General features: G+C 42.5%; 1 protein-coding gene across 1 annotated transcript in view; it reads left to right on the top strand.

The window, feature by feature from the left end:
- Positions 1 to 1,740: 1,740 nt before the first annotated feature.
- LOC118565817 (myelin-oligodendrocyte glycoprotein-like) overlaps positions 1,741 to 25,911 on the top strand; it is a 36,212-nt gene continuing 12,041 nt past the window's right edge. Inside the window, exon 1 of the mRNA XM_036146838.1 lies at positions 1,741 to 1,837. Coding sequence (XP_036002731.1) covers positions 1,813 to 1,837 — 25 coding nt within the window. The 5' untranslated portion in view covers positions 1,741 to 1,812. The remainder of the gene's footprint in view (positions 1,838 to 25,911) is intronic.

Genomic DNA, 25,911 nt, shown 5'->3' with positions numbered 1-25,911 from the left:
TGTCAGCTGTTTAATGCACTGAATTTCTGACCTGCTGGTTTACATAAATCCAAAGAAAATCTTTGACTACCGCTACTTTCATTCATGCATCTGTGGTCAGTTTGAGATGCTCTTCCAAAAGTTAAAATGATATTTATGGGGCCCATAGATATTGAACACCGATAAACCTCAAACTGGTTGATTTCCGCTTTGCAAAGACCCGCCCTACTCTCCTTCTGATTGGCTAATGTCCTAGCTCTGCCATATTTCATTGGTTAAGCGCAGCTTCTGTTTAAAATCTTGAATAAAAAGTCTACACGGAACATTTTGCGCTCATTTTCCAAATGACGAAAGTCCCTCACAGCGACGGAGAACATTAAACCCCTGATAATATTACTTATTCAGATCAGAAGGGGGAGGAATGTATCCCCCCCAGGGATAAAACACGAATGACCAGAGGGGGGAATCTCCCCGGCAAATCGCACCCAGGACATATATAAAGAGTAGACCCCGCATCGACCGCTCTCGCCTATAGGCGCTGACGAGCTTTAGGTGGGCCATCTTGGGGCGATCAACAACTCTGCTCAGTGTAATGTGTTAACCAGGTGCAGAATCAATTTTAGTCAACTATACTAGCTGGTTATTGAACTAATTGTCACGTTGTTTTTTTTTTTTCGAAAACTTTAAAGCTATAGCTATTATAACAAATGGTTCAGTGCAAATATTCTTAGTGTGGTTAAAAGTAATTGAATATTCTAACAGAATTTAGGTATGCTGCAAAACACAGCCACTCATACACTTTAATAATTATTTGTTATTACTATATACAAAAACACAGTTGCAGTGACGTTGACGTGAGAACCTGCGCCCAATGACGCATCTACTCTTATATTATGTCTATCACAGACATATATACGTAGACGCGTCATAGGGCGCATGATCGCACGCCAACGTCACCGCCATATTGTATGTGGCAGAAAAAAGTTGAGTTCTGTTATTGTGAACGTGAATCAGAGAAAATGTATTCTGGCTGATTTCACTACTTGTATCTGCCTTCTATAAACTAAGGCTGCACCATGTTGCAAAACTGGACACACTAAAGCTGCAGAGTGGTAACACAGAATATATATATATATATATATATATATATATATATATATATATATATATATATATATGTTAAATCTAAACATTGCTGTCTTCATTATTTCATAAAACCGTGTCACATGTGAACCTTTAGGAACAGACTTTTTGGGTGAGTATTAAAGAGGTAAAATTAATAATATGAGAAAAAAAAGTCCTAGGTGAATAAAGTAAAAATAAACAAACAAACACAAAAGTGATAATCTTATGAGAAAAACGTCATATTATGAGAATTAAGGGGGAACATTTCCAGAATAATCACAGTTTGCAGAATTATTTCATTCCTGGAGTAATAGGGCCAGGTTAGATTATTTTAATTATTTTTATTCTTTAGGAGAATAAATTCAGGAGAATGAAGCTAAAGGGATACGAAAATAAACTTGTAATATTACAAAAAAATACTACGAATACAAAGTATATTCAGAGATTAAAGTCCCTCTGATACTGTTTAAGTGACTGAGTAATTGCAGATTTGCCACATTTAAGATGGCGGACGCTCTGAGGCATCGCAGCATAGGCAGGACCCGCCCAATGACGCGTCTACGTATATAATGTCTATGATGTCTATGGTATTTGCCTTCGTTTTGAGAACAGGAAGTCAGAGCCGAGAGGCTGAGATGGTGGGAGCCATTATACGTCTGTGAGATTCTCTTCAGCCGTTCAGCGTTTTGGATTTTTACCTTCTACTGGATGTTGGTCTGGACGCCTGTTAAAGGTAATAGGGCTCGGGATCCGCGTTGCATTGTGGGACGTGGCGGCCATATTGATGGCAACGCAACGTTAAAATACCTCTGACATAACGTTGTTGAACGAAGAGACGTAGAAGTAGAGTTGAGAAAGAATAGATAGAAAAAATATGTTAAAATCCCGAAAAGGATCTGAAATTTACCGGGACACATTAAATAGAGAAATCAGGGACTGGTATGTTGACAAAATCAGCATTATTATGGAGCGCCGACGACCACTTGTTGCCACTGTTTTGCATATCGGACGTCTTCGGCTACCTAGTTTGTGGTGTGAGCGCCTATACTTCAGAACAGTTCCAAAGCTACAAGTCCTTGGAGTCTCATGAGCAGTTCATGAATGGATGGGTTCAGGAGCTGCAGATCATAAATCCAGCAAACAGTGGGAACACAGTAACTCGTACAAAGGTAAGCTGTGCTGAGACGGGCTCTGGCACCTGCTAACCGTCAGTGCTAACAACCACTCACGCATGTAATGTACTTTTAACTAGCTGCTATGTGTTTCAAAGGTGTAGTTAGTAACGTTAACTAGCAGCCCTCCCTAAACCCTCCGGGTTTCTCACGTATTTGAGCCTTTTCCCGCTGCCGTTTTAGTATTTATGTGCATGTATGTGGTGTGCGGCTGAAGGAAAAAACTGTAGGGTATTAAATAAAACCGTGCATCTTTAACTTACCAGAATGAAAATGCAGGGAACACACTCTCATTGACATCGGGATACTGTGGAAAGTTATGATCGGTAGTCTTAAAGCCGCGATCCAAGCGAGCCGACAACTCCATTGCGCTTGCTGTCTCTCCCGTGGTTGCGCCTCCAGGCAGGAAAGCGGTGGAAAGTTAACCCATTTTCTATGTTTTTCCCATGGCGATCATGTGTTGCGCTGTTACAGCCCACAACACAGCAACGGTTTACCATGGTTGAAATGAAGTTACGGTAAAATTAATCAAATTAAAACACGGCTGAGAGAGGGAGTACAGTATGCGGTAGTCATAGGCAGTAGTCTGAGTAGCGGGGGCGGAGCCGCGGAGGCATTCAATATGGCGGCCACACAAAGTAATACGTCATGACGACCAAGCCCTATTACTGCTGGTTTTTACATGTATATATTTAGTTTATAGCAAAGGCATTACTGTTTCTAATCAACCAGATTGAAACTGTGATAAAATCATGACTGGTGTCGTTGTTTAAACAGCGAACCGTGAGTCAGCTGTTTTTAAACGCCTTTAACCATCTCGGCTGCGTTTGTTATTAAATTACCGGAGAGACTTCCTACGGCTGCTGGAAGCGCAAACCGCTTGTTATACATAAACTTACGTGGAGACGTGCAAGCTACTACATCGATAATTGCCTACCGAGCTGCGTCTCGGTGTATGGGGAGTGTTGGTCGAGTGGTTAGAGCAGCGCGCTTGCAGTCAGAGAAGGATGCACATGGCAGCCCACTGCTCCCCCAGAATCCGTAGGACGTCTCCTTAAGAACTTTCATATAAACTGTCAGAAGGCAACTTTCTTCCACCGGGAAAAGTTGATACACATAGCAGTGAACTCAAAACACCAATGTTCCCACGTTTTCACTTGCACATTAAGAAGTTATAGCCGATAAAAAATCTAAACTGTGGCGCTCCGGTCCAAGAGGTCACGTGATTAATTTTTTGCTGCTCAGCCAATCAGATCGCTGTATTGCCAGCTGTGCGCATTCACCAGTTCATCATGGCTGCACCCGTAAGGTGTTTGTATGCATTTGTTTCCAGACGAAGAAAGCCCAATAATAGCATTTTCTGGTGCCAGCTGGCAGAGATCTTGATGGCAAGAAAAAACAAATAGCCCAGAACATCCATCCATCCATCCATACATCCATCCATCCATCCATCCATTCATCATTCAGTTTTCAGGACGAGTCCAGAGTGACAAAGACGTCCTCAGAGAAGGACGAATCAGACTCCATGTGTCCAGACTGAGGACTGAAGACTCTGGACAGTGTTACTGTGGTGTGACGACTGATGATGGATCTGGTTCTGCAGGGACCAGGATCACAGTCTCTGGTGAGTTCAGTCAGTAGGTCTCAGTAGCACTGAGCTATTTCTCCACAGAGTTAAAGATTCAATGTTACAGGAAGATTTCATGCAGCAGGGACCTTGGAACAGGTTTGAAATGGGTTGGCTCCATCGGTCTCCAATGGTTATACTCTTCTGTTTAGCTAATGTTAAACTGTTACTAAGCAACCGGCAGAACAGCTTCATCTAGATCTTGGATGTCTGATTTAAAAAAAACAAAAACCATCAGAACCTTTTCTCTAGACTCTCATGAATCCTGTTGCTGTTTCAGAACCAAAGTCAGCCAAGATGACGACATCAGAACCGGCTCCACAGGATGAGACCATCAGTACCGGTGAGTCAGCGGGTCATAACAGATGATTCAGCTTCTGATTATAACCTAAATTTAACTTTTTACTTTATATTCTGATCTCTTCTTATTTCAGGACAGGCTGCCTGTGTATTATAGTGTTATTTTCTTCTTTTCTCTGAGTTCACTTTTCATCTTCAAACTTAAAATGGGCAAGAAGTGAGTCAGAAATCATTCAAACATGGCGGTGCTTCTTCCTCCATCAGAACATTTATTAAATGATAAATCTGCTTTATTTTACAGATTTAAAGAGAAACTGCTGAGACAAGCCTCCACCTTGGAGTGTGGACGCCTTGCTAAAGAGCAGATCAGTGTTCATGTAGATAGGAGCTCCATGAGGTCTTCTCCCCTGCAGATTTCTGAGGGCTCGGATTCAAACCAGCAACTGCAGCATCAAGGAAAGCCTGGAGAAGAGCTGAGCCTTCAGTCAGAGGACCATGGATGAGATCAGGTGAGTCTGACTGGTCAGCTGGAGCGGTCGTAGGATGACGTAGCCTGGTGGTTCACTTCAGAGGGTTTGAAGCTGAACTGCTTTAATCATTTTATTTTCATTCTTTTTCCTCCTCAGCTGTTATGTTTAAAGTAAATTAGACATTTATCTTTAAATTGTTCTCCTATGTGGGTCCAGAAAGACTCATGGTTTCTCTGCACCTTTATTTCTTTCATCAGCTCTGCAGTCGGTCTCCTCAGCAAATGTTGGAGGACTTTAACCTAAAGGAGCAGAAGACCTGCTGCTTGTTTGACTCTGGACTCTGTTGTTGTTGTACTGGAGCGCCCCCTTCTGGTCGCTGCCAGACTCTACAGGTCTACATCAACCTTCAGACCAACACACAATCAGAGGTTGTGGATTTATCTCCAGGAAGTAGACGGGCTAATTGCAACATTTATACATTTCTACCTCAGAAGACATCACACTTCTAAACAAAAGACCTCTGTATATGTTTTTTTTAGAAGTATCAGTGTCAAAGGAAAATATGAATTATACCAATGAATAGCTGTAAATATCAATATCTCTCTGCAGTCTCTGTCACATTAACACATGCAGTGCTGCTTGAAAGTTTGTGAACCACCCGAACATGGTCATTGTTTTCTAAAGAAACATTATAATAATCATGTGAAATTTCTAATTGTAAGGCAGATCTTTCAAATAAGGGAAACAAAAAAAATTTACATGTTTTCATTATTTATTCAACAAAAGTATTTTATCTGTCAAAAGTCTAAAAGTATGTGAACTCTGTCAGTTAATACCTTGTGGCACCTCCTTTTGCAGCCATTACTTCAACTAAACATCTTCTGTAACCACAAACGAGTGTCTCACATCTGCTTTTGGGGATTTTTGTCCACTCCTCCTTGCAGAACTCTGCCAGTTGAGTGAGGCTGGAGGGACATCTGGCATGTACTGACCGTTTTAGATCTTGCCACAGCATTTCTATGGGATCGAGATCCGGACTTTGACTGAGCCAATGCAGAGTGTGAATCTCCTTTCTCTTAAACCATTCTTTGGTACTTTTGCTGGTATGCTTTGGGTCGTTGTCTTGTTGCATAATCCATTTTTGTCACAGCTTCAACTCCCTGACTGATGACAGGAGATTCTGGTCAAGAATGTGTTGCTAGTCCTGGGAATTGATGTTTCCCTGTATTATAGACAGAAAAGCAGGTCCAGACTTTCACATTTCCACCACCATGCTTCACTGTTGGGGGGAAGGTTTTTCTCTTTAAATGCAATGATGACTTTTCTCCAAACATGGCAGCTGTGATTGTGGCTGAATAATTCAATTTTGGACTCATCTGTCCAGAGAATGGACTTCCAGAAAAACTCTTGTTTGTCCAAGTGCTCTCTGGCAAAGTTTAAACGGGCGAATTTGTTCTTTCTTGAGAGCAGAGGCTTCCTTTTAGCAACTCTCCCATGAATGCCATGTCTATTGATATTTTACTTGATTGTTAACGCATCTACATTTATCCCAGATGCCGACGTAGAGGTCTGCTACTCTTTGGAGGTGGTGCCTGGGTTGGCCTTTACCGGCATTATTATTTTTCTGGTGTTTCTTTGTGTGAGTTTTGAGGGCTGTTCACTTCCTGGCAGAGTAGCGGTGATGCCTAGTGCCCTCCATTTGTAGATGACTTGTCTCACAGTGGATGGATGAAGCTGGAATCTTTTGGAGATGGTCTTCTAGCTTTCCCCAGACTGATGGGCTGTCACCACCTTCTTCCTGATGTCCTCAGATATCTCCTTTCCTCTTGGCATTGTTGATCTGGTCTTTATGCCATAACACAACAGTGGTTTGGTTGGTTTCTCTCCTTTTTAACCAGTGCACCTCAAAACTTTTCCCAAGGATGTCTCGTTTGATTGGTCTGCTTAATTGATTACTCGACCACACATGTGTTTCACCTGAGTCTTTTACCTGATCGTCTTTACAAGTGCAGCTGTGGTTCATTTAATTTTGCAGATGCTCTGATTCCATGTTTCATTTAGTCTGCTTGAAATTCACACATTTCCCTCAAAACAAGCAAATTGAATCAACGAACATAAACCTGACATTTCATATAAAAAAAACTGGTAATGAGAAAATTAGAAAATCATGATTTAATAAAAGAGAAAATCTAAACTACTCAACTAGTTCATTCCAAAAAAAGTAAGAAACAAACTAGTTCACAAACTTTCAAGCAGCACTGTGTATTCACGCTCCTTGTATACAAGGAATATAAATAAACAATAAAACTCTACACTACCTCATAAAAGTTTAGCTAAAAATGTATATACAAATGCTAAAAATAATATAACTTTATCTACTTTTCTATGAATCTTTTTATATAGAACTACTTATGTACATAATGAAGTTATAATAATAAATCCTCATATTCCTAAAACTCATTGAGCAACATACTTCTATCATAAAATGTGAAATTTTTCATCTGCAGCTCTCTCTCTCTCTCTCTCTTTCTCTTCATCTGCAGCTCTCTCTCTCTCTCTCTCTCTCTCTTTCTCTTCATCTGCAGCTCTCTCTCTCTCCTCCTTTTCTCTCATCATCTCTGTCATCTGTCCTGCTGTCAGAATTTTCAGCCTGATATAAAAACTCAGTTAATGTTTAAACATCTCACCAATAAACTGGGTTACATCACAAGTTCACGTCTGCAGCGCTGTGAGAACGGCACCACCAGAAGTTCTCCTGTGGTCTAGATGATTCACTTGTTTAGTTTTTGTGGTCAGGAACTGCAGCATTTATGGAACCCTGGGTTTTACTAATAATCAGCGTTCCTAAGAGGCTGTTTGTGTTTAAGTAGAAACTAATGACTTTCACTTTGCTCTGTTACGTTTGTTTCTGCCCATTTAAACCATAAATAGTTGTGAAGGTACAGGTTCCTGGATAAATATTTTGATCTGTGGATGCCTTGGTGCTGGCTATGGTAAGCTCATTTATCATTTTAGTAGCCATGGTGGAAATCTACAAACAGAAATCCATAAATTGTTTCTTTCAGGGAAAACGTAAAGATTGTCCAACATTTATTTCCTACTAGTATAATCATGACACTGGATTTTATTTATAGTGCCCGTCTGTCCGTCCGTCTGTCCGTCCGTCCTTCTTCTTCCGCTTATCCGGGGTCGGGTCCCGGGGGTAGCAGCTTCAATAGGGAGGCCCAGACGTCCCTCTCCCCAGCCACTTGGGCCAGCTCCTCAGGAGGAATCCCAAGGCGTTCCCAGGCCAGCCGGGAGACATAGTCCCTCCAGCGTGTCCTGGGTCTTCCCCTGGGCCTCCTCCCGGTGGGACGTGCCCGGAACACCTCACCAGGGAGGCGTCCAGGAGGCATCCTGACCAGATGCCAGAGCCACCTCAACTGGCTCCTCTCGACGTGGAGGAGCAGCGGCTCTACTCTGAGTCCTCCCCGGATGACTGAGCTCCTCACCCTATCTCTAAGGGAGAGCCCAGACACACTACGGAGAAAACTCATTTCAGCCGCTTGTATCCGGGATCTTGTTCTTTCGGTCACGACCCAAAGCTCGTGACCATAGATGAGGGTAGGAACGTAGATCGACCGGTAAATCGAGAGCTTCGCCTTTTGGCTCAGCTCTCTCTTCACCACAATGGATCGGTACAGCGCCCGCTTCACAGCAGACGCTGCACCAATCCGCCTGTCGATCTCCCGCTCCATCTTCCCCCTCATTCGTGAACAAGACCCCAAGATACTTGAACTCCTCCACTAGGGGCAGCACATCCTCCCCAACCCGGAGGAGGCACTCTACCCTTTTCCGGTTCAAGACCATGGTCTCGGATTTGGAGGCACTGATTTTCATCCCGGCCGCTTCGCCCTCGGCTGCGAACCGCTCCAGTGAGAGCTGTAGATCACGCCCTGATGAAGCCAATAGGACCACGTCCTCCGCGAATAGCAGAGACGCAATCCTAAGGCCACCAAAACGGATCCCCTCAACACCTTGGCTGCGCCTAGAAATTCTGTCCATAAAAGTTATGAACAGAATCTGTGACAAAGGGCAACCTTGGCGGAGTCCAACTCTCACCGGAAACGAGTCCGACTTACAGCCGGCAATGCGGACCAGACTCTGACACCGGTCGTACAGAGACCTGACAGCCCTTATTAAAGGGTCCGGTACTCCATACTCCCGGAGTACCCCCCACAGGATCCCTCGGGGGACACGGTCGAATGCCTTCTCCAGATCCACAAAGCACATGTAGACTGCTTGGGCAAACTCCCATGCCCCCTCCAGAATCCTGCTGAGGGTGTAGAGCTGGTCCAGTGTTCCACGGCCAGGACGAAAACCACACTGGTCTTCCTGAATCCGAGATTCGACTATCCGACGGACCCTCCTTTCCAGAACCCCTGAATAGACTTTACCAGAGAGGCTTAAGAGTGTGATCCCTCTGTAATTGGAACACACCCTCCGGTCCCCCTTTTTAAATAGGGGAACCACCACCCCAGTCTGCCAATCCAGGGGAACTGCCCCCGATGTCCACGCAATGTTGCAGAGCCGCGTTAACCAACACAGCCCCACAACATCCAGAGCCTTAAGGTACTCAGGGCGAATCTCATCCACCCCTGGGGCCTTGCCACCGAGGAGCTTTTTTAACAACCTCGGCAACCTCAGCACCAGAGATGGGAGAACCCGACCCAGAGTCATCAGGCTCTGCTTCCGCAATGGAAGACGTGTTGGTGGGATTAAGGAGGTCTTCGAAGTATTCCACCCACCGAAACACGACGTCCCGAGTCGAGGTCAGCAGCACACCACCCCCACTGTAAACAGTGTTGGTACTGCACTGCTTCCCCCTCCTGAGACGCCGGATAGTGGACCAGAATCGCTTCGAAGCCGTACGGAAGTCTTTCTCCATGGCCTCTCCGAACTCTTCACACGCCCGAGTTTTTGCCTCGGCGACCAGCCGAGCCGCCTGCCGCTTCGACCGTCGGTACACATCAGCTGCTTCTGGAGTCCCACAGGCCAAAAAAGCCCGGGAGGACTCCTTCTTCAGCTTGACGTTTTCCCTCACCGCTGGTGTCCACCAGCGGGTTCGAGGGTTGCCGCCGCGACATGCACCGACAACCTTGCGGCCAAAGCTCCGACTAGCCGCCTCAACAATAGAGGCGTGGAACATGGTCCATTCAGACTCAATGTCCCCCGCCTCCCTCGGGACGTGTTTAAAGTTCTCCCGGAGGTGGGAGTTAAAGCTCCGTCTAGCAGGGGACTCTGCCAGACGTTCCCAGCAAACCCTCACAATACGTTTGGGCCTGCCAGGTCTGACCAGCTTCCTCCCCCGCCATCGGAGCCAACTCACCACCAGGTAGTGGTCGGTGGAGAGCTCTGCCCCTCTCTTCACCCGAGTGTCCAAGACATATGGCCGCAGATCAGATGAAACGACAACAAAGTCGATCATTGAACTGCGACCTAGGGTGTCCTGGTGCCAAGAGCACATATGGACACCCTTATGCTTGAACATGGTGTTTGTGATGGACAATTCATGACGAGCACAGAAGTCCAACAACAAAACACCACTCGAGTTCAGATCAGGTGGGCCATTCCTCCCAACCACGCCCCTCCAGGTCCCACTGTCATTGCCCACGTGAGCGTTGCAGTCCCCCAGCAAAACGAGGGAGTCCCCAGGAGGGGCACTCTCCAGTACCTCTTCCAAGGACTCCAAAAAGGGTGGGTAATCCGAACTGCTGTTTGGCGCATAAGCGCAAACAACAGTCAGAACCCATCCCCCCACACGAATGCGGAGGGAGGCCACCCTCCCTCCGCATTCACCCTTCACCGGGGAAAACCCCAACGTGCAGGCACCGAGATGGGGGCCAACAAGTATGCCAACCCCAGCTCGGCGCCTCTCACCATGGGCAACTCCAGAGTGGAAGAATGTCCAGCCCCTCTCAAGGAGACAGGTTCCAGAGCCAGAGCGGTGCGTCGAGGTGAGTCCGACTATCTCTAGTCGGAACCTCTCAACCTCGCGCGCAAGCTCAGGCTCCTTCCCCACCAGAGAGGTGACATTCCACGTCCCAAGAGCCAGCTTCTGCAGCCGAGGATCGGAACGCCAAGGTCCCCGCCCTCTACTGCTACCCGTTGCACATTGCACCCGACCCCTTTGGCCCCTCCGACAGGTGGTGAGCCCATCGGAAGGGGGACCCATGTCGCCTCTTCGGGCTGAGCCCGGCCGGGCTCCATGGGCAAAAGCCCGGCCACCAGACGCTCGCCAACGTGCCCCACCTCCAGGCCTGGCTCCAGAGTGGGGCCCCGGTGACCCGCGTCCAGGCGAGGGAACACGAAATCCAATAATCTTGCTCGTCATAAGGGGCATTTTGGGCTGGGCTTTGTCTGGTCCCTCACCTAAGACCTGTCTGCCTTGGGTGACCCTACAAGGGGCTTAAAGCCCCTGACAGCATAGCTCCTAGGATCATTGGGACACTCAAACCCCTCCACCACGGTAAGGTGGCAGCCCAGGGAGGGGTATTTATAGTGCTGTAAAGATAATTGTTTTTATAATAAATCATTAGTTGGAAGAAGGTTTTATCTATTATAAGGAACAATGTCGTTGACCAACAATGGAAATCTGGGATATGTTCAATAGGTAATTTTTAAACATCTTCCTAATATTATCTGGTTAGACTTCTATAAAGATAATTGTTTTTTAGACTTCTATAACGCTGCAAAATGCATCAACACATTTCGCCAAAATCTGCTAAATTAGAGGAACAGAGTCGGTAAGTATCAGTTTCTTTGTTGTGCAACATTTTGGTCTCCATTTCCTTATAACAACTTGCCACAAGCTTCCTTGTTTATTTTTTGTTTCCACAGTTTTCTGCTGACTTTAAATAAGCTCGTAGCTGAAGAAGAGCAGAAGCTGCAACATGCTTTCATTTTTCTTTTCTGGACGCTCCACTCCCAGCCTACCAGATCCATGGTCTCCCCAGACTGGACCATTGTAGTCCAGTCTTGCATCTCTAGCAGGAGTCTTCAGAGCATTCAATAAGTCCAAAACTCTGATGAGAAAGTGAAAACATGGCTTCCCATCTCCACCAGGATCAAATGTCTCTCCTCATTCATCGATGCAGACATGGAAATGTTCCTCCTCACCTCAGAGAACTGCTCACCCCCAGTTTAACAAAGCATTTTATTTTTTAAAGGTGGTTACTATTCTGACTGTTTTTTTATTTAGTGTCCTGCAGCTTGTGCTTCAATGGCCTCCAGTTTTATATTCTGGAAGCACTTTATATTATTTATGTATTTATTTATTACCTAACACGTCCCTGTTTAGGTCGTTTCCTCTGCAGTACCATATCATTTGTTCATCTGGACTCCTGCAGCATAGACTGTGTTAAGGTCCAGTAGACGGCATCCCATAATCCCCTGCCTGCTAAGTCCTTCCCCTCCTGCACTCTGCAGCTCCCATAGCACACCGTCACACCTTACTGGGGGTCACAGAGATTAGATCCATCACATCTGGTCCAGATGTTCTCTTTCCATCATGTGGGACTCAGGTCTAAGTTGTCCTCATCACCTCCACCTTCTGTAACTACCTACTCAGCCTCAGTGGTGTCCCTCCACATACTTGGCCTCCACTGGCATCTTTGTCATGTATGTAAGGTAAAAGTCTGCCTGAATCACAAAGTCTAGAGCTCTGATCTAAAAAAGAACAAGTTCAGTTATAGACCGAGGATTTGGTGAAGACTGATTCCAGAGTCGAGGCGCAGACACAGAGAAAGTCATTGAAAGTCTTGTGAAATTATTATTTTATAAAGAAATAACCTGCATTTAAATTCACTGTCATTGTGACCTGACTCCTCTGTCTGCATCTGTATTTATGTGTCAGGGTTGTGACTTTGATCGACAGGAATGATGAATTACCTGTTTAAGAATTACACAAAAACCACTGATTAGCTGACACCTTACCTTTGTTTAGTATAAATATAATTTTAATGCTTTTATCATTTTAAATCAATGTAAATACAAGTATGGTTAAAAAGGAAGAGCAACTAAATAACATTTTAGATGCAGCTCACTGGAGGGTTGAGCTATTTTGTAACTTAAAGGCACCACATGTGGTCCTTGGGGGCAACCTGGTGCCCACGGCCCAATGTTGATGACCCCTGATCTAGAAGAAAGACATTTTTGTGCTTTTCAGAGTAAAGATAGAGAATCTAATCAGTTGTTTTTCTAAGAAAATATGTCTACAACAATGCAGGATTTTATTTTGGTGCTTTAAAAGTTCCTGTTCCTAGAAGAAAATGACAACAGGTGCTGAGTCAGCACCTCAAACCGCCACAGCTTTTGCACTTTCAGACAGGAAACTGACTGAACAAACTGAAGAAAATAAACATAAGGATAAGAAGAAGACTCAGCCGCCTGGAAATATGTACCACATGCATTTTAAGGGGATTTAATGGCATCTAAGTTCACAACAAAGGAGGAAAAACCTGCCCTACCTAACCTGGAAAATGTTTCAAACTATTTGTTTGTATCTTTAGTCTGAACTGTTACTTGAACTCATCTTTAGGTAATGATAACAAAAAAACATGTGAATATGAATCAGTTCAACTGGCTTCATCCAAATTGTTCTGCAACACAAAAAGTAAAGTTGGTGAAAATTCTCAGTCATCCAGGTCATAATCAATCCAAAAAAAGTTAAAAAGTAAAACAACTGGACTTCTATTCTAAAGCTGAAGACGTTTCACTTCCCATGTAGAGTTATGTCTCAATTCAAAATGTCTGGAGTAGTGTGGAGTTCCCCGTTTTATAGACCTACAGGCCTCATTAGACCTTAGATTCACATGTAGATTCACCTGTAATTGATCGCCCCAACAATGGAGAGTGGTTAGGCTCATCTTTAGCCTGGCTCCCAGGAGGAATGCTGTGGTCACATGCATGGAGGTGTGAATTGTGGGTAAAATTGGCAGGAATCAAAGCCATGCGGTTTACTAGCTTCACATAAATAGCTTCCTTCAACCCTCTCTCCAACCATCTGTCTTCTCTGTCCAAAATGTGAACATTTTGGTCCTCTAAAGATTGTCCTTTGTCCTTGAGGTGCAGCTGGATCGCTGAGTCTTTTCTGAGAGCTTCCTCTGCCAGACAAGACTCAGACATTAACAGATGGACGCTACATCAGCATGCCCACCACCCAAGTGTTGATCAGAGTGTTCGCCTGTCATGTGAAATGTTATGACTTTCACATACATGAATAATCTTTTCAGTCACACATCAGTCTTAGGCTGTTGTACTGTGTGTGGGAGGAAGTTTCACTTCTGCACTGACACCAGGAACAGCACTTCAGTGGAGGGAAATTCATGACAGTAGTAAAAACCTGCAGAACATGGCAGTGTCTCTGTTGTGGAACTGGATTAAACTTTAGCAGCAACGTATAAGTGTTGTTTTACCGACTTTAAAATAAAGCAAGGAGAGTTTATTTTTCATGATAAATTTCGATAGAGCCAAATTAAAAGCATGACTCGATAAATAGATTTATGCAATGTGTATAAAGACATGGCTATGAGAAAAAAGCTACACGACTAATGTTCACCATTTCTACAGTCAGTGACGCTGATTTTCAGGGTAGATCATTACCAGACAGAGAGCTGATCAAAAACTTTCTTCATGGTAGATGATGTTTCATTTAATGTAATTTGGGCTATAGTGACACAAGAGTGAGAAGTTTGAATCCCTGCTTCGACTGTCTCAATGGTTGTATCCTTGAGCAAGACACTTTGTTTGCTGTCAGTGGTCAGACGGAGGTAAATGTTGGGCAGCCCAACTTTTGTCAGTCTACTCCAGGGCAGCTGTGGTTATAAAGTAACTTACCACCATCAGCGTGTGAATGCATGAAGCGCTTTGGAGTCGTCGGTCTTTATAAAGCACTACACAACAGCAGGCCATCCTCAAATGCTAAATATAGACAAATGAACCACAAACAGGCCTAAATCAGAGACAACCAGAGATAAATGAAGCTATTTAGTCATGAGACATCAGACTTATGACTTTAACTGTATTTAACCTGTTTATACCACCATAATCATCTATAGGGATTAATCTTTTCTTATTCTACAAGTTTTTGAGATCTAAAAAGCACATTTCACCATGATGTTACATGTGAACGTATGTGACAAATTCATTTATTCAAAAAGCAAAATTTTCACACAGAAATTAACCAAACTTCAATGCAAAGGACACTAACAATAGGATGAAAAAATGTCATAAAACAGTAAAAATCATGTCCCATATGATTTTTAGGAGCCCTCTGAAGACCGAAGATGCTTTGTGAAAAACGTTTATTCTGAGAAAATTAGATGATCGAAGCTAAGATCAGTTTTCTTTTATTTTTGATGGACATGGTTTTAGGTGGAGAAAACAGTAAAAATCATGTGTCATATTTCTACAGCGAATCACCCAAAAATAGGGTGATAACAAATGAAAAAAAAAATGTATCAATAAACGAGGAAACCAGGGAGCTCAGATGCTGATTGTGGTGTGATTGGTGACATAGGAACCAGTTGGGACTAATCAGAGGAATACAGAGAAAGTAGTGAAGAATCTAAGCAGGAAATGTGAAGATGACCAGTAAACAAAGACTGAATAAAGACCCGAGAGTATTCTAGGAACCGACAGGAGAAATGGCTAACACTAAAATAATAGTTGAAACCAAAATGAAACAAAAACACGTCAACTCGCTGTCTCCGTATTTAAATTGAAAATAAGGTGGGTTGAAGGCATGAGGAACAACTGCCACGTTCCTTCTGTCTGTTCTCTCTGGTCTGCAACCAGAGAGAACAACCTGGATCAAAGAGAAAGAAGACTTGTGTCCGTCTCTCAGGGAGCTCTTAGCTCTTATCTCAGCCTAAAAATTCCTCCCAAGGAGTCTGAGTTTAGGAATGATTCAGATCTTTGCTGAGGAAGGAAATGACAGAAATGTTTAAATATGCGAGGAGGTGTGGTTGAGCCCTTTGCTTGGTGTGATGCTGTCTTTTAAGAGCTGTGATTGGTTGATGGTACAAGATGAAAAAAACAACACAAATGCGCTACTTTCAAAGGAAAGAAATCAACCGATTAGATTGGATTTAGATGAAAATTAGCTAAATATAATTGATTGTCACACAACATCCCAATGTTTGAACACACCATATTCTCATCCTCATCATTATTTTGATTTGCTTATTGTTATATTTACTCACCAGTCATTTTATAACTTCATCTCAATAAATCAATCAATCAATCAAAGTATCTTTATTGTCAACTACAATTTGCATTGCAATCGAAATTACAGTCTCCATCGGGCAGAACGGTCGACTGAGGCCTTGCGTTGCCAAAGAACGCTGCCGTTAGGCGCATTCTTCCAACTTCCAAGGACCCCGTCGTAATATTAAAGCGGCTCACCTGTCAGTATTTTACTGGGATTTCCTGCTTGTACAAAGCAGCTGGATTTGGCAAAATGACCAACATGAAATGAAGATGGGAAAAAAAACTGCAACATATCTGTCCACTCAGTTCACGGAGGAGAATAGAGGAGTGTTGAAATATAAATTGGTCCCCTGATCCCGGTGCGAATACAAGGAAGTTGAAGCATGCTGCCTCAGATCAATGCATCTTTTCCTCTGGGTTTCTTGGTGCTTTGTGCACCAGCCTGGAAAGTGACAGTGCCATGGCATCACACAGTGAACCATTTAGGCTACTAACATTATCATGTGTGGATTCTGTAGTATTGGCCTAATCCTGCTTCGCTACTAAAGGCCCATTTTTACCCCGGTTTTAGATTTGACAATAAATGAGGAAACATTGATCAGAGGTAGAACAGTAGAACATATTTAATTCATAGAAATTAAATATGGAGACAGAGTACATTACCATACAAGATGTTTTCCCGTGCGGTGGAGAAGTCTGTCTATCTTAAGTTTTGCTGAGACTTTCTTTTAATACAATGTCTGCCCGCCTCCTCTAAGGGAGGGAGGGGTAATCTGTAAGATATCTGTGTCTCAAACAAAGGGCTACTCTTCCCAGTACGGGGTCAGGCCGCGATGACCTAACAGCCATAAAACTACACAGAGAGGGGAGGGCAATAAACCGCCCTGTTATTCTGCCCAGCAACAGAGAGGAGAGACACTCCTACTAAGATATATTTTTTAATTCTCAACAACCTGGGACTAATCAGTTTTGATCTCTTACAGACCAAACCAATAACTAGGCTAAACTAAGTCTATGTCTTGAAACCCTTAAACAAAGTGTAAATAGTAAGATGTAATATTGTAACCCACTGACCCCTCTGTTGGCGACTTATGGAATCAAATAAAGTTCAAATGTTCCCCTTAAATGTAAAATAACCCAAGTATAAGCTAAAAAGCTACTAAACCTATCTGAATCTCTAACCTACTAGAATTAAGAAAAGTAAGCACCTTTATCCGAGAGGTGCAAAGCTAAGATAAATGTGCAACTACCAGAAACTATTATATGATCTAAATATGACTTTAAGAGTCCTAACCTAGATTAACAAGATGTCTTCTTAGAAATAAAGATAACCCATGAAAGCACTACACTCAGATCAAACCACAAAGTGTGGAAGTAAGTTTCACTGCTGTGACACCAGTTCCTTGTTTCAGTGCATTCATTCCTGATGTAACTGGTGGTAAAAACCTGCTGAATATGGAAGTGTGTCTGTTCTGGAACTTTAGCAGCAGTTTATGTGTTGCTTTACTGATTTTAAAATAAAGCAAGGCCAGTTTATATTTTTATAGCAAATTACAGGAACAAGACAATTCAAAGTGGTGTACATGAGAGGAACATAAAAAAACACACAGAGGAAAGTACAACATGTCTGTTGTAGAACTGAATTAAACTTTAGCAGCAATGTATAAGTGTTGTTTTACTGATTTTAAACTAAAGAGAGGAGAGTTTATTTTTTATTAAAAAGTTTGATAAGACAAGTCAAAGTAGGATTCAATGAAATAGATTTATGCAACGTGTATAAAGACGAGAAATAAGCTACACGACTAATGTTCACCATTTCTACAGATCAACATTTTTAATGCTCTCACCAGTGATTCTTTGAGGTTTCCTCTCCTCTGCGATGGTGACATCAGTGTATGACACAGCACGGTCCACTCTACCTGCAGAAACAAATAAACCATAGAGACACAGCAGATTTATAGTTACTAATGGGGTCTAACCAGTCAGTGCCTCTGTGTCAGGCTGGTTGTCTGAGCAGCTACAGGCGGCTATGCAGCTAGTAGCTCCACACATGGCTGTTAGGAGGCAGCTCTGGGTTCTAGGTTGTAGGAAACTCAGCACTGCGGGGACTGCAGTATGTGGTAGTAGGAACCTCTGCTCAGCTTCCCTGGTGTAGCTGCTTCTTGTCAGAGCCTGTGCCGGATGCAGCGGGTGACTTCAGATCAGCTTTCCTCTTAGCCTGGCCACAGGAGAGGAGATCATTTCACGTTGTCTCGACTTAACGTTCCTGCAACAGCTGAGAAAGGTTACAATGAGGCCAGAAAATATTTGAATCAAGTTATTTATTTTATTGTAAATGCAAAGCCTTAAAGCATCATTGCAGACCTAGAAATTTTTAAGAACGTCCACTGTGCACAACAAGTTAGATTACCTGTTTGTTCATATCTAAATTGTGTTTCACTCTAAAACTCTTCATGTTTAAATATTAACATGGTGCAGCATTAGGGGGGGTCGTGGCTGAGTGGTTAGAGCAGTGTGCTTGCACTCAGAGAAGGATGCAAGTACCCGGTTCAATCCCTGGTCCCGGCACTCTGGCTCCCGGAGCAAGACCCTTAACCCCACATTGCTCCCCGGGAGCCGCACATGGCAGCCCACTGCTCCCCAAGGGTGATAGGTTAAAAGTAGAAAACAAATTTTGTTGTAATGTATGTTTCAATGACAATAAAGATGATATTACTATTACATTACTAGTATTCTCTGCACCATAAAAAAACAATAGCCTGTCTTTAATTTTTATTTCACTTTAAAACTGACTCAGGTTCATCTTTAAATATTAACTAGAGGTGGCTCTCTGTAATAAAAAAGCAATAATCTTTGAAACTTGACAATAATTTACCAAGTGATTTCCATGAGGTGTCACAACTCAAACCAGTTAAGGGCTAGCTGTGGTTTTATTTAAATTTGATGGAGTTTGCAGTCAGTCTGTAAACAAATTAAACATATTTTGCATACTACATTTTAAAAACAGAGTGAACTATGTTTATCTTTCTGTTTAATAATTTCATAAATCTTACAAAGTTTTTTTATATAAACAAATACAGAGCAAAGGGACAAGCCATGAATCAACATGTATTTGATAATGTATGTTTCAAATGTACACATGTCAAAGTTTTTGTGTATTTTTTTATTTGTTCGAACCATGGATGGAGAAACACTTCTGAACTTGGTGGGGCTGATCAGGGAATATTAGTAACACACATAAAACACCAGCATTCCTCTGATCACACAACTGATTTGTGTCCCATGATACAAGCAAAACCATTTTAGTCATCAGAATAAGTTGCTTTCTCACAGGTTGTGGTCACTGAGCATAATAAATAGGGCTGCCATAGATGGTAAAAGATTAAAAGTCAGCTACTGAATATTTATTTTTCTTTTGCTCTGACATTCAAGCACACACCCCAGATTTGTTTTCACTCGTGATTTTTACATAACAGAATAAAAATAGTTTGAAAAGAAACATCAAACTGACCTCTGCTCTAAATATTTCTGTGTTTCCGTCTGTAATGCTGGATGCAGTAACAAAACATTTCAGCCCCAATAACAACTGAGTTATGAACCCCCCTGGCATGACTGTGTGTCGATGACCATTGAACTACATTTGGTCTGTAATTCTTATAGTTTCTTATAATTTTCAATAAAACTTTTGTAGACAAAAAATAGCAGCCTCCACTGAAACATCCTAAACAAATGATTAAGATTCTGGTTTTAAAAACTACCAAACAAATTATTATTTACGCTTCCTGAAATAATATTATAGAAATATTATGCATAATTTTGCTATAAATGTCATTAAATGTAAAGAATTGCAGATCCTGCCTTTAAATGTAGTATTTCCCTCTATAAATATAGTGGATAGATATAGAGTTAATGGAATGCACACCCGCTTTTGTTCCGGCCTACAGATGTTAGAACACGAGACACAGATGTTTCTGTTCTGTCTCTCCTCGAGGTTGGTCGGTTTTTCTTCAGCTCTCCAGAGCTCCTTATCTGCTATTACCCTGCCCCCATTCTCCTGCTATTTGCTTCGTCTTGTGTCTTTTGTGCCATTTCTTCATAGCAACCGAAAGCTCTAAGGTAATTATGGATCTTGTCAGCTGGTCTCTCAATGCTATTGATCAAATTTTTTCAACTGGAAAGCAAAGGACCGGGGAGCGCGCCTGTCCCGACGGAACTTTTTTTGCGGGATACATCTTGAACCCGTGGCAGAAATGGTCCACGGTGTGCCTCTCAATTCTTTCTGTTGAGGACGTCGAAGATGTCTACTTATTCGGATTTACGATACATGGATTCCTCTTTTTTGGCCTCGGAGGATATTTAATGTATCAACACCTTCAAAAGCTACTTGCGGTAAATATGGCCCTGATGAGACTGCCAGCGGCAGTCGACGCGATCACGAGGTCATTGAATGAACAAAACGGACGGCTTGATAAGCTGACCGCGGTTGTGGTACACAGAGGTGAGATGGGATAAAACCTGGAAGTGTGAACGTTAACTAGCCCATCGATTGGATTATTGGAATATTGGATCCTGGAGCCAGCGGTGAAAAGACTCTAAGGCTGACAGAAAAGTTGGTGTCAGCTTGTTCTCATAACAAATTCTGTTTTTCAAATCGGACTCCCCGCTATCAAATTCTCCCTGAGTTGTTATGGCGACATTGCAGAAATCCCCCTGCTCCCCCACCTTCCCTGCTCAGACATCTGTGGGGGCGTCAAGCTGGAGCTGCGAAGTGATAGACTTTCCATCAAGGACACTTGCCTGCCGGAGGGACGGCCTTCATGGACATACAGATTTCCACACAACATGCACCCAGACGCACATATGCTCACGAATACAGATGACTTTTACCCGAACCAGCACTCAAATGTTTACCTTCTGCATATATGTGTCTCGTCATTGATTGTGCTTTTTGTGCAAATGAGGTTTTTTTTGTCGGATGCTTCACATTTTGTGTGGAAACACAAATTGTAAAGCACCTGTCTTTTTTTTTCTCTCCCTACACTCGCCCAGTGTAAATCTTTTTTCAACAGATCTCAAGGGCAGCGCCTGGGGACCCCGTGTAAAGCGGTCTGGGGCTGTTTGGGGAACACATCTAACGGCTGCGCTTTTTAGCAGCGGCCGTCTGGCTGTGTTCCTGGCAACGCAAGGCCTCAGTCAATCGTTCCCCCAAAATGTTTGTTAAGATGGTTGTACTGGAACTGAAATTTCGATTGTAATGCAAATTGTATTTCACTAATAAAATTGATTGATTGATTGATTGATTGATTGATTGATTGATTGAACCCTTCGGTGAAACTAATAAATGGAAGGTTGTCTGCCTTCCCTGAATGAAGAATTATAAAAATAGTATGCATACATTTTGCTAAAGATTTCATCAAAATCCATATAACTGCAGATGTTTTTTTTCATGAATATACATTTTTATGAACACAGAAGTCGGTGATGTGACTGGCTGCATCCTTGTCAACCGCCCAGCAATATGATGTCTTTCTTAGAAAGGCAATGAAATCTCTATACATATCTGTGAAAGGGGAGTTTTCCTCTCCACTGTCGCTTCATGCATGCTCAGTATGAGGGATTGCTGCAAAGCCATCAACAATGCAGACGACTGTCCACTGTGGCTCTACGCTCTTTCAGGAGGAGTGAATGCTGCTTGGAGAGACTTGATGCAACCTGCTGGGTTTCCTTAGAGAGGAAACTTTCTGACCAATCTGTATAATCTGATTTAATTTGAATTTGGAAAGTGCCTTAAGATGACGTGTGTTGTGATTTGGCGCCATTAAATAAAATTTAATTGAACCACCACAAGTAAGACTTTAAAATGTATGAGTCTAAAACTAAAACTAGAAAAATTTGCATTTCCTGCGAAAATGCACTGTGAATGCAGATAGCTGAATGATTGAGCAAAAGATGCAGAAGTTCTTTGAAGAAGAGAAAAAATAGCTGAAAAGCATTGAATAAGTTGAAAAAGTTGAAGTTGAAAAAGTTGAATAATTTGAAAGAGTTGAAGAATTTGAACATGAAAGAACAATAGCTGAATGATTAGAAGAAGAAAAAACTGAGGGAAAGGCACCAAACATTTCCTAACTCATTCTAAACACTAAATCATTTAACAAAGCAGAAGTAGAATTTCAAACTTGAATATACTGTAGCCATATGTGGGCCTGCATTTCTAGGGAGTATAACGGGTTTTGCCCCCATTGAAAAGCATTGGATGTTTGACACCTCCTAACTTGGAGATGCTTTACGTGACGAGGCCCAAACTTATTGTGGAGCATTCTGTATAAAGGAGGTACAGACTCTGTAAAGCAGAAGTTTGTCCGAGCTTCCTAGAGCTACTTCCAATTAGCAACATGCTAACCATTAGCCGCTAACATGGTTGTGCTCAGGATCACCGGTTGATTGTACTCTGTCAGTTTGGTCCAAATCCTGTACTGGGAAGTGCCCCAAATAGGGGTGCCAATACTTAATGTCACCAAACGTGACCAAAGTTCATGGGTCAGATTGGCCTCCTTTAGCAACTCAGCCTCACCACATCTGGGCCCAGAACTCAACATTTGACCAAAATGGTCAGTTGCGCCATTTCCCACAGGTGGGTGGTGCTGTATTGGCCAATTGGGTCGTGTCTGGGCATCATGCCAGGTCCTGTTGGAAGCAAAGGCCCAATAAGAAAGCATGTGAAATCCAAAATGGGGCAGAAAAGTGACACACAGCTGAAAGTCACTTGAAAATTTTAAAATGTTAAGAGGAAGTGACTGTGCGAATTTCAGATCCCTACATTAATCACAGCAACTGTGGTGAGCGTCGAAAGTTGCCATTCTATCTCAATTGAGCCTCTCCCTCTGGCCCTCAGAGTTCCGTCGTCATGGAAACTCACTGACACACCTGCAGCGGCCCGTCTACAGAAGTGCAGACACTTTGCTCAAAATATGTCCCATTGGGTTATAATGGAGAACTGTGCCTCGCACAACGCTCCATATCTCCTGATCCGTAAACGGTAGAGACGTAATCTTTTCTACATTTATTTCTTAAAGGATAGGGAAAGAAGACTTAGTATCGGTTTTTGCTGGAAATATTTTAATAAAGGCGTAAAAATGTATGATCTAAAGGGGATTTTTAAGGAATTTCCAAAATCCTCTAAAAACGGTCCCAAACAAATCGCTCTAGCTGAAAAAGTATAAGAGATATCAAAATAATTCTTTCACTGTGAGTATCAGCAGGCTTTTGAGGACTATGTTTCTCATTTTTATGTTTGTACAAAAATTGGTGTAGGCACAGCGACGATGTGAAAAAGTGGATCATGTGGAAAAATGCAGCTCTAAAGCATTTTCAGGATTTTGCACATTTGCTACTCCCGAACAAATTGTTCCTGCGGAAAAACCGTAACAGTTATCGAAAAAAATCCTTTTTTGTGAGTGCCAGAAGGGTTGGGACATTCATATGTGAAAGTCTCATGCCTGTACATCAAACGGTTTAGGAGTAGCGACGATGTGAAAACATGTGATGTTTTGGATTTTCAGACGTCATTTTTCAAAACCGCTCCATAGGAAATGAATGGGGGAGGTTTCGGGTTTGTGTCGCTCTGAGGTGATTTGCGAAAAATCTATAACTGCTACACCAATGAGGGTTACATTTCCTGAATCCAGACAAAAATTCCTATGTTTCTATGTATAATTTAGGTAGATAGGCTGAAAATTGAACGAGTGAGAAGAAGTTGTTTGGAGAAGAAGAATTTGTTGAATTTCTGGAGTGCGCACTCTATAACTGCCTCCTTGACGACCATAGCAACGCATGTTATTTGCTTAATTTCTTGAAAGGCCAAAATAATTTTAAGGAGGTACTATATGAAAATGGTAAAAGATATGAAAAAGCTGAAATATACCATAATAGCTGAAAGATATCACTACATTTTAAAAGTTGAATGGCGTTTCTAGCTGAAAGTAGGCTGAAGCAGTAAACTGTCAAAAAGCAGCTGAAATGAGCGGAATTTTTGTGAATTACATTCATTTCCTATGGGAGAAAAAAAAGCTGAAAATTTGCAGAAAAAGCTGAATATTTTAAAAAGTTGAAAAGTTAAAAGTACAAAAAGATATAGCCATCGATTCCAGAAGAAGCTGAATAGTTTAAAAGTTGAATGGTTGAAATCGGAGAAAAACTGTAGGAGGAGAAGCGAATCAAACTTTAAACAGTAAAAAGGCGAAAGAGGATCTCAATAACTGTGAATGCCTACTGCATGCACAGTAATAAAGAGAAACAGGATCTCAAGAACTGTGAATGCCTACTGCATTCACAGTAATAAAGAGAAACAGGATCTCAAGAACTGTGAATGCCTACTGCATTCACAGTAATGAAACCAGATTTGTACTTATAAAACCATTAAACCATAACAGTTTCTTCTCTTTTTACTGCATTTCCACTGCTTATGATGAGTACTGCCCCCCTCTCTTTTTGGAGAATACAGTACCTGCATCTGTGTCAAGTATAAACATCTACCACGCTTCTTTGGACTCATGCCCAGTCTTCACAGCCCTGCTACACAACCCAACGCCCAAGTATTATGTAGCTTGTACGCTTCCTTTAGCTAGCAGCTAGTTTAGCATTGAAACCTCACTATGTCCCTTACAGGCCCTAAGGAGCTATAAGGAATCCCACAATCCTTTGTGTGACATCAAGCCCACCTCATGGAAATCAATCCAAAATATCCAGAGAGAAGAGAGTGCAGACTTTGTAGTTTATTTTCAGGCTTATTCACCCACCAAGACGTGAGGTGGAGGTTCACTCCAATGAGCATCAGCAGGGTCCTCATGATGGACAGATGCAAAGGGACTTTCACCTGAGCTTCAGTTAGGCTGTGAAAACTCTGGCTGAGATAGAAAACAGTGTGGAGTAGTGGTTAGCATTATGATTTTGTCCTGGAGGTTCTAGGTTTGACTCCCACAGACTGACACTCTGGGTCCCTGAGCAAAACCCTAAGGGGTGGGTTAAATGCAGAGGAGACATTTCACTGGAATGTATGTTGTAATGACAAAAAAACACTGTTAAAGTGATTTATTCTTGTTTTATCAAGACCCTTTTTAACCTTTTGCTTCCATCTGTTAGTCTGGCTTTTTAACCGGTAAAAACAGGAACAAACTGTTCCTGTTTTTACTGCTGCATTACTGAGGTGGGGGGGGGGGAGGGGCACTCACTCTGCTGGTTAGCTAAACTTTGGCATTTGAGACGTTTCAGAGTTCCATGGAGCTGAGAGTGAATCTCTGTCAGATCGCTTGGCTGCAGTTTCCCTGCCAGCAGAACATTATTTCATGTTTCCAGAACGCTCTGTTCAAACCAGAGCAGACAATCTGGAGACTGGATTAAGTCATACTGTAGATGTTTCTGGTTGTCAATGAGCTGGTTGTCCAGACTGAGGACTGAAGACTCTGGACAGTATTACTGTGATGTGACGACTGATGATGGATCTGTCTCAATGAGACAGGAGCTCACTGAGCTGAGGAGCTGGAGTCCTGAACCGGTCAGATGGAGAGACTGGCTGCAGGGGGTCAGCTGCCTTGGACTGCAGGACCTTATCTGAACCAACCACAGTGGACCTGGGAAGGCAGGGAGTCTGATCAGGATTATATCTCATTTAGGATATTACTGCCATTTTAATTGTTTGGTATCCTGTAATCAGTTTGGCTGCAGGCTTTGGTTACTTCTACGTTTGGAAAACCCATTTGTGCCGCTGCCATTAAAGACAACTGGCATTTAGCAAATATAAATAATTTTGTTCATTCTAATAGACATAAAATAGGAAAATGTTATTCAGATTTCATGTCTGACAGTGAGGGGGAAAAAAAGTCTATGTAGTGAATATAAACCTCTGGTTTCAACTTTATAGAAATGCTTCCAGTAGATAAATATGTTTTCAACTTTATAATCACATTTAAAATATAACCTTTTTCTGACCTAA

This window comes from Fundulus heteroclitus, chromosome 14, assembly GCF_011125445.2.
Source record: "Fundulus heteroclitus isolate FHET01 chromosome 14, MU-UCD_Fhet_4.1, whole genome shotgun sequence".
Classification (NCBI taxonomy): domain Eukaryota; kingdom Metazoa; phylum Chordata; class Actinopteri; order Cyprinodontiformes; family Fundulidae; genus Fundulus; species Fundulus heteroclitus.
The sequence above is the reverse complement of the archived record's forward strand: the minus strand, read 5'-3'. Positions and strand labels throughout refer to the sequence as shown.